Source organism: Aulostomus chinensis, chromosome 11 (genome assembly GCF_037954235.1).
Source record: "Aulostomus chinensis isolate RoL2024-O1b breed Wild chromosome 11, RoL_Achi_v1.0, whole genome shotgun sequence".
Taxonomy (NCBI): domain Eukaryota; kingdom Metazoa; phylum Chordata; class Actinopteri; order Syngnathiformes; family Aulostomidae; genus Aulostomus; species Aulostomus chinensis.
In genome coordinates, this window is record NC_141330.1 from 14,867,362 (window position 1) to 14,877,441 (window position 10,080).

A 10,080-nucleotide genomic window follows, 5' to 3' on the forward strand; every position below is an offset into this window, starting at 1 on the left:
AGTTGGCAGGAGGTTCGTTTAAAGAAAGAAAAGTTGTCTTGTCACCTGGTGAAAAGAGAAGGTGGTTTAATAACTGAACAAAGCTGCTCCCTCTTGCAAGTCAACCCTTTAATTACAAAACATGATAACACACTGAGGCCAACCAGCATCACCTCGGCAACCTCGAATCAAATCATACAAAGCAAATGAGGCGTTTAGGAGATGGGGTGGGGGTGGGGTGGAGAGGAGCTAGAGCTTTGTAACTTCTGGTACTGAGAGGAACAAAGTCAGCAAGAGAGGAGTGAGGGAAGAGGAGGAAGAAGCACGGCGAGCTACTCCTGAAGCAGACGTTTGAAGATTGATGGAGTCCAGGGCGAAGCTATTGATAGTTAGGAGGACAGGAAACAGGCTGAGGCAATTATCTCGGGCTCTGTCATTAGACTATTATGAATTAATCACAACCAAGGTGGAGCTCACTTCTGCTTTAAATTTCACTCATCCTCCAACACTGGAGCTTTTTAATCAGCAAATCGCGTGAGTTTATTTTCTCTCTCTCCCTCTAAGGGTATAAATGTTACATACATGCGTTAATGAGAACTTGCGAGCTCACCGGGTCATTAAAGATCCTGATAAAAACCCCAAAAAACGAAATGGGGCGTCATAAATCCACACTAAGACGTAACAAATGAACAAGAATAAAGTTTAAAACAAACAAACACCTAAAGTCGCCCCATCTATACAGAGCGTGCATATATGCACATCAACCATATGTTCCTCGCACGCGCATGGCGCTCCAAACTGTTCCCACTGACGTTTGCATGACTCGGCTGTGAAGCAGACATTTACTGGGAATAATTATCTTTTGTTCATTTGAAGTGCGAGTGGTGGTGGTGATGTGATCCCACTTTCAGATTGCTTTGAATGAATAATCCAATATTAGCGGGGCGTCTTTCGTGACTGACCGGCTGGTTAGTGTTCGACTACAGTGATGCACGAGTATCAATTTAGGGAAGATGAGCAAATCTGTTGTGCCCCCTTCTGGAAAAAAAGTTAATCCTTTTAGATTCCTGGATTAAAATCAAGCTCATGAAAGTGATTTAACATCTCTGTCAGTTCAATGTATTTCCAGGTTTATGATCATGCACACGTAACAGGAGCGAATGAAGAGCTCATGCTGGTCAAAATCAAGGCTATAATGTACTTCTATTTGTTTTTATGATGACATGCCTTTGGAATAAAACTGCACTTCAGATTATTCACAAGTTTACCAAAATAAAACCCTTTCCTCTTTCTACCTGAGAATACCTTAGTTTTACCTGAGCTGAGACAAATGTTCTCACCTTTGCCAGCGACCTGTATCTGTCATAGCAAACAACAACGCTGCCCTCTGGGCGGGAGGAATCTATCAAGTAGAGCTGGGGGGGGGGGTGAGAAATCAATCAAACTGCTGTAAATTTATTATAATCTATCTTGACAGATTCCTCTATGAGGCTGAAAATTGAATTTTTTTAAAAAATTAAGCATAACATAATATCCAAAGTCTTTATATGCCTTCTAAGCCTAATAAGGCTTTAAATACATTTTACATTTTCCTTCATTTCCAAATGCTGCACTTTGTGAACCTGGAAAGAAAAAATTGAGATTCAAATACTATTAAGTTCTGTTCATTTGAAAAATGTGTTATAACTGGACACATAGGACAGCTTTTCTAATTTGACATTTGAGGAATTTGAATATATTCGGATTGAATTCTCCGCTTTTTTTCCAGTGTTGAATTTCAAAAATGGTCTGACTGATTTCAGTCCAATAATTTGACTAAATTACCTCCATCCAAAATGACGGTCTGAAGAATGTTGCAGTGGTAAACACACTTTTTGCAAACACAGTTAAAAACTTATAAATAGTTGTGTTTCTATAAACTAAAGTATACGGCGTATTGAAGGAGCGTATTTACCATATATTCCATAATCATAGGTGTGATTGGCAAAGGGCAAAAAGGTAGGACAATATACGGTGCGCTTACCATGACATGACACCCACACACACACACACACACACACACACACACACACACACAGTGACGTACATTGATTGAAATACAGTGCACAGTGCAAAACAGTGTACATCGTTTCTCAGCAGAAAGCTTCAATGCCTGCAGCCGTAAAGAAAAGTTCATGTGGACAAGGAGCGGACAACAAAATCTCTTTTAGTTTTGAACTCTTCCCTCAATTCGCTGCATCACTAACACTTCTGTATGAATTTGAGCTTTTAATGAGACTGCCATGTTCACTGTTATCATTGAGTAACCAGACAAAACCACTAGCATTGGCAACACCAAGAAAATCATTGAACGAAAAGGAAGCTCAGCAAGAACTATGGAAAAAGAAGCAACAGTTACCTGGTATGTGTCTGACTGGTTGGATACAACGGCTGAGTGTGTGTGTGTGTGTGGGGGGGGGTGGGGGGGGGGGGGGTTAAAGAGTGTTTTCAGGTGCAACTGTACGTCCTAAACCCTCATAAGTCTCTGCTTCGTAATTATACAACAAATACACGACAAACAAAAACATACAATATGAATCAACACTAGTGCTTTTGTTTCTTGGCAGCAAGCTTTTTCAATGCCTGCAGCTGAAGCTTTTGAAAAAGCTTTTGGCACTGACAGCTGCGGACACTAATAAGTCTTTGGCTGCCTTCTTTTTTCCGTTGTCGGCTTCATCTAAAAAAAGAAATAGTTCGCTCCAGCCTTCCAAAATTCGTAAAGGCTAACACAACAGATTGTTCTGCAACAATTGCAGGCTCTTTGGTTGGAGCTCTGCTCTCTAGTAGCCTACTTGCAGAAACATGAATTGACAAACACGTTAGCGGTGCCGGTGAGCGTCATTCCAGGCCTGTCCGTCTTCGGTCTATGGTCTTACAGTATGTAGGGCAGGCACCCGTCTGTAGCTGCCTGCATGAGGGAGGCCTATGGATCATTTTATTTCCACAAGTTTAATTAACATACCAGGCTATGCACCCCCCCCCCCCCAAAAAAAAAAGCCGTATTTCCGTCAAAATCTGGAAAAATCACACCCCTGTGATACCTAATCCACTTTCACAATTAAGATTGAAATCACTGTGGCCTTCCATATCTTCCCTAAACTGTAGAGAAAAAATGATTGAGAAGCTCAAGTGGTTTTAACACTTTATTTTCTTAAATACCACAGAATATTAGTACAGTCACACATGTTTCAGAGGCAAAAGACATTCTGATCCCTCTCACCCAACTTCAATAAAGAGATGAAGGGAAACCTGGGTGGCCCCCACACACACACACACACACACACACACACACACACACACACACACACACACACACACACACACACTTTTACAGAATTCTGCATATATCCCAGTTACATTTTTTTTCATGCGATTCAGTCAACAACAACAAAAAATACTGGTCACAGATCTTCTGAGTATGGGGGGGGGGGTGTAATCCCAGTTAGAAGTAATCATTTGGCCTTTAATTAAGAGCTGCAGGATCTGTTTGCAAACTTACCATCCTACATCAATACATGTCTTAAAAGTACAAAATTTGTCTCAGGTACAATTTGGGAGCTTCATTATCGCAGCCAACCACTTAAATAACTTTGCACGATAAAAGGAGGCCTCTTGCACAACCACGCAGGTCATTGTGATTCAAGACATGTGCGAATGTCAACAACACAAAACCAGAATACTCACATTAACAGTAGAAATCTCCATGCATGTAAACACAGCCAGTGTTGTCAGCTACAGTATATACAGTGTCCATTCAAACAGTGCGTCTACGAGAGCGGGTCAGTAAAATTCACCGTTAGAAGATTCATATTGGAGGGCTTGTTGCAGTCAAATCATGTCTGACCATCTCTGAATTCATCAGTGCCATCGCTGATGCAATAAGGAATTCATTAGACACCATCATGGACAGAGTGAAAGATCATTTGTGATGTTATAATTTAAGACTTTGTGAGTTCAAAACACTTAGCAACATCATCAGCGAGCCATGTCTGTGAGATATTTCCAGATCAGAAGTCATCGCACAGGGAGAAAAACACAGAGAGCAGCCGTATGAAAAGATGTTATTAATGTCTGCAAAGTGAAGGGACACCGAACATGAACCGAGTAATAATGCAGACAGCAGAAATGTGCTCCTGGAAAAACAGGCATTTATCACTGAGTGTTATTAACTTGAGAGGGAAAAAAAATAACATTAATTGAATGTTTGTTTGTTTTTTTCTCTCTACAGAGACACAGCTTTGTTAAAGGGGAAGAAAGATGGCTAAGTTTTGGTGGACATTCACGCCCTAAAATCCAGAGTATATACCAGAAGACATGCTTTGAGGCACAAACAGTCATACAAAAACAACAAACGATACAAAAGCACAGACACAGCTTTTGAATCTGATCAAGTAACAATGAACACAATGCATGCGAAAGCATTGACATCATGGGATGTGACAAGGCAAAAGCTGAAGTTCCAGCCCTTTGAATAAAATATATTAACATTTCCCCAAAGAGACATCAGTAATCTTTTTATCTTCTTTTAACCAGTTCTGAGTGCCAGCCTCAACATGATTGAGCAGAACGGCGTCGCCCAAAGAAAATATCTCCTTTTAGGACGTACAATATTTGGTTTTCAAATTGGGTTCTCAACATTTCTGCGCGATGCTCTTCCCTTTGTGCTGCACAGTGCCAGTGCCTTGATTTTTTTTTTTTTTTTAAAAAAGCCCCACTTTGATCCCTTAAGAGGAGGGCAGACTAAAAAATGAAAAAGAAATCAGGAGTCAGACAGGTACATCAAGGACACCAATTTAAATTGGACTGGAATCGGTACCTGACTGCAGTATAAAGATGTTAAATTCTAAAAAAAAATAAATGCTTGAGTACTTTGAAACTGTACAGCTTGATTTAAGCGATACTTCACCCAAAAAAAGTGCATTTTTCCTTTCAAGTACTCACAAATCGATGTCTTGAGCTCACAAAGATCCCCCCCCCCCCCCCCCCTCCTGCATCACTTCTTTGGGACCTCAGAATGCAGACAGAATCAGCCATGTATATTTAGCTTGAAGCTAACTGAGACTGACTGCTAACAACTGCAACTAACAGCTGTTAGCAGGTCATTATTGGCTTCACGTTAAGTACAGGCGGCTGTTTATTTCTGCGTTCTGGAATCAAAACTGAGTGGAGCAGGAAGAAAAACATCTCCATGAGCTCAACATGCCTGACGTGTTCGTACTCAAAAGGAAAAAACAGGTTTCTTCAGTGAGGTAAAGCTTAGATTACAGATTCTTCTGGTCACTCCCCCAGAACCTTTTGGAATGGTGAAATAAAAGTAAAGACAGACACAACTGGTGACTAGTAATTGCTACAAAAAAATTGTGAGTCTTATTTCCGCACAATGTAAAACACAAAAACACACTAAACCATATTTTTTGTTCACTGTTGTTTGGCAGTTCACACAAAGAAATAAGAAGTCACTGTCACAAACCGATAACTTTAGATGTCAAATATTTAAATTACTTTTTATTACAGGTTTAAGTAAATTAAACTTGGGGTTTTTTTTGCACATCGTTTTTTACTCCTCCTTCTCGTGGAGAGAGGTGCGTACACGGTTGCGCACGTAAAAAGCAGTGAGAGCACTGCAGCACGTAGTGAAGATGAAGAGTGCAACGGCATCGTGTGCAAGATCGCCATGGAGACGCTCGTAGAGGGGACGGCGCTCTGTGAAGTCAGTTCGCAGCGCTTCGATCTGCATCAGGGTGCACATCACCACGAACACATGAAAAATCTGGTGGCCCTGACCAATGAAGTCACACCTCCCAGGGAGCAAACTCTCCGGGTGAGGGCAGGAGAAGAAATAGGCGCCGATTAGGAAAAAGAGCACATGGTAGTAATGGTACGCCACGACCGGGTCGGAGCAGCCTTCGTGGTAGCAACTGTAGATGCGGTGAACAACTGGGCTTATGTCTAAACAGTAAGCCAAGGCTGAGGGCACCACTTGGAATAGCTTGTGGACAAATTTGGGCAGCTCAGGGCTGGCGTATTTACCGTAGCAGCAGCCGAAGCAGGTAAGCCAGGCCAGGAAGGCTGCAGCAGGTAAAAAGAGCCCTTGCACTCTTGAGTGCCAACCTTCCTCGATAGCATAATAGTAGTGGGCTAGAGCGCTGCCGTACTGGTAGACAGCCACACCTACGTAGTCGAGAAAGTAGAAGGTGTAGTGGGAGAGCTCCGACTTGGCAGAGAGGAGATGAGCGAGGGCACTGCAGGAGAGGTAGGTAAAGGCTGCCAGCAGGACAATGAAGAGGGGTTGAGCATGAGGGTCTCGCAAAAAATCAACCGTCTCTGAGATCTCCTGCCACTTCACCAAGATGATGAGGGCCGCCAGCAGATGGGTCCATACATTGATTGTCTCATTGTGCCTTTGGAAGAGGGTGAGGAAGTAGTAGCGCCAGCTTTGGTCCGGCTGTCTGTAGCCGGTGAGGATGTGACGCTCTTGGAATACCCAGGGAACATCCGACACTTTCACAGTACATGGCAGAGTGGGGAAGGCCGACTCGAGCAGCTGAGGGATCTGACGCAGCTGCTGAGCATTGATAAACAGGCGACCAATCTGCTCCATCACCACCGTCGCCATGGCAAACTGGAGGCAGGAGAGGAGGATGGAAAAAATGAATGAATGGCCTGGGTTTGAGCTTCTATGGTGTCAGACCTGAGTGTGTATCTGCGACTGTAGACTACTACAATACTACCACAAAAAAGAGAAGAGCATTCACAGTACAATGAAGAGCCTAGCCTCAGCCAAGGAGACCACATGTAAGCGTTGCAGAATCAACCAGGACCAATTCCAACCTTGGCGAGGAGCAGAGCTTGGACCATGTAACAACCCACTCCATTCTGGTACGGATACGCCAATTTTTTTTTAGCTCTCATTAATATTGTGAATACATTTTTGGAAGAGTGGGGAACCTCACACTAAGACAGGGATGAGGTCAAAAGAATGTGGTCCTGATTTGCCACAGAGCTCTACAGCAGGGACGGTACTCCTAGAAGATGAATGTGGTATAAATGTCATTTCAGCCAACCCTGCGTGTTTATTTGTGTACAGAGGAGGGAGGCGAGATGCAGTCGCATGTGGTCCCTCCAACGAGCATGGAGGAGTTGGAGGGACTGTCCACTTGTGATTAGATCAGCCATTCTCCATCTAACAGGTTCTAACAGTCATTGGTTACAAACATCAACTGCAGACAGAATGCTGACCAGAGAACAGCACATCCATCCATCCATTTTCTATACCACTTATTCGTTAAGGGTCGCAGGGGCTGGAGCCTATCCCAGCTGACATTGGGTGAGAGGCGGGGTTCACCCTGGACGGGTCACCAATCCGTCACAGGGCCATCACGAGCAATTAAGGTTCAGTATCTTGCTCAAGGATACTTGGACATGGGGAAGTGAGGCTCGAACGGCCACTGGACCTCAAAGCCATGAGAGCAACACAACTTCTGTACTTCACAATGTTAATGAGTTACGGCTGATCTAACATACTGGTAACATGCTGACCTGTGACCAGCTACAAGTAGAAGCCTGCGACTACCTGTATGGGTTCCATTTTTCCTTGAGAGAAAACATCTCTGTTATCAGCAGCTCAAAATACTCACAACAACAGACAATAAATCACTTTTCCAAGTCTCACTGTCAGGGATTTAAAAGAGGTTACCATGATGGGTATTGGGTACTTTCTAAATGCTACAGTTGGTGTAATGCATATTTGATAGCACATTTAAAAGGAATTAATGGGGGAAAAAATTATATTTTCCAAATAAATATACAGACTGAGCAGGAATTTTGTATCTTAAATGTACAACATTTTTGAACCTGCCAAAACTATGTCATTGCTGTAAACTATTGAGCCTCTGTGAATAAATTTTCAGCTGCGAAAAATGTTCACTCGCATAGTTTCAGCCCTGCATTTCTATTTTGTTTTGTTTCCAGCCCCTAAATTTATTTGTGTGCTGCAGATTTTTTTTTTTTTTTTGTCTTGTCATTTGCATTGTTGGCAGCTTGTTAGCACGATAGGTTACCTGGTCATTTGGATAGAATCTATTCTTATAAAGTTGACTTGCACTCATGGTGTCATGTACACAACCACGGTAAACTGTGGCCCAACGCTTGCCCACACGCACACACACACACACACACACACACACAGAGCAAGCAGCAAGGCGGATGCCACGGTTTACACACTTGTGCCTGACCTCTCCTCCTCAGCCATTACTACAGAGGAGCAGCGACATCAGAGCCCTGGAGTGCGACGGTTATTAGACTGCGAACGTGCATCAGTGTCTGTTTGATACGATGATAAGTTTCTTCTCAAATACAACCTCGGTCTGACTTTTAAGTGGGAGGAAATCAAGGAGCTGTGCATCGTAGCACTCAGATCTGGCCTCTGGGGCTGCAGCTGGTTTGATTGCCTTCCATACATTAATGTTGGCATAAGATCATGCCAACGTTTGGAACTGATTTTCTCTCTTCACACCTTTTTAAGTCCATGCTCTTAATTTCCCAGCGGTGTATGTGTATGTGTGTGTGTGTTTATATGCGTGTGTAAGGTGATGAATAGAGGCCGGGGTTCAAGGAGGAAAGGCGTGGAGTGATGAACGGGGACAGCTTACGTAACATAACCCATCCGACGTCCCCACCCTGTTTCCTACAACCATTGCAATCCTCCTGAAATATTCATGAGAGGAGAAAAAATTGCTCTATTGTATCCAGGAAGGATTTTACTGGTTTGTGTATTAGACCTGTAGGGCCTCGGTGGGCCTTGATGCTTCCTTCAAATGTGCACCTGATCGACATGCCTGCTCAAATTTGATATCTGAAAATAATTATCCCTCTACCCGCGAGCCCGGGGGCTAGCTTAACTCCCCCGTGAGCATCCCACAGCTCGGCGGTTTGCTGCTCGGTGTTAAATTAGCAATATCACGCTTCCCATTCATGGAAAACTTGACGGTTTAGCCTCGAGGCGCATTTGAACGTATTCCAAACTCCATTTTATTGTTTTCTCTGGGAAAAAAAAAATACCATGATAAGAAAAAACGCGAATAAGAATGACATACCTTTAGAAGGCGAAATCAGCCAAGAGTCTTGAATTTAATAGTCGACGAATGATGCAGAGGCAGAGGAAATATTAATAACATTGTTTGACAATGTGGCGTTACATGGTGGAGGGGAGATGACCATGACGAGAGAGAGCAGCAGCGCCCGGCGGCTCCCTCGGCTCTGACGCTGGGAGGATACGGAGACGTCTTGACGAGCCGCTCTTCCAACCAATCAGCGAGCACGGCGCTGCTGTTTCTCAGACCCCGTACGTAATTTTGACCAATGGCAGCCGTCGTCTGCTGTAAAGCCCGCCCACTCACCACAGAAATTCTTCCACTGTCAAGATGTGACACTTTCATGAGGCATGTCTGATAGCCGGGCTGTCAAACCTGTTTCTTGTCTTGTAAAGATCTAAAATGTGGTTAGTTGATTTATGTCTTTGAACATCTTGCCTATGATCTATGTTACCAGGGAAACTAACGTCATCAGTTTTTCCTGCATACTGTGATGATAGTAATAAAACGAACTTTATTTTGACAGTTACCTTTAAAAAAAACCTCATACAACCTGCTTAGCACTCCTATCAAACAACATCAGTGAGATGACAAATGTGTGTGTGTGTGAGTACACAATTTCTTTGCTTTAGTAGAAGTAGAAATACCCAGACCAATTAATATTCAAGTGAAAGCAAAAGTTTACATTAAAAATTATACTCAAGTAAAGTAAAGTATTAGACTTTAGAATTAGACTTTTAGACTTCATTCGATGACATGTTTGCATAGTCTTGGGCAAATGTGTATGTGGTGATCAAAGCCCCAGAGATTAAAGATTACAGAATGACAGAGATCAGGCACTGTTCTGATAGAATGATTAAGATCAAAGTCAACTACGGACTGGTAGGTTTTGTGATGTCACAAAACCCCTGGCCCTGCCCCTTAAAGAAAAAGGGGTGGGGTCATGTTGTAATCCATCATCCTCTTCCGC

At 43.0% G+C, this 10,080-nt stretch overlaps 1 protein-coding gene across 1 annotated transcript; it reads right to left on the reverse strand.

Annotated features, from left to right (window-relative positions):
* Positions 1 to 4,993: 4,993 nt before the first annotated feature.
* Positions 4,994 to 9,295, reverse strand: paqr7b (progestin and adipoQ receptor family member VII, b). The gene is made up of 2 exons (XM_086218790.1): positions 9,114 to 9,295; positions 4,994 to 6,640 (listed from the first exon to the last, which is right to left on the reverse strand). The coding sequence occupies exon 2, from the start codon at positions 6,632 to 6,634 to the stop codon at positions 5,576 to 5,578; it is 1,059 nt and encodes a 352-aa protein (XP_086074916.1). The 5' UTR covers positions 6,635 to 6,640; positions 9,114 to 9,295; the 3' UTR covers positions 4,994 to 5,575.
* Between the last annotated feature and the right edge of the window lie 785 nt (positions 9,296 to 10,080).

Coding starts and splice junctions, on each gene's coding strand:
- paqr7b (XM_086218790.1), bottom strand. CDS start 6,634: ATGGCGACGGTGGTGATGGAGCAGATTGGTCGCCTGTTTATCAATGCT.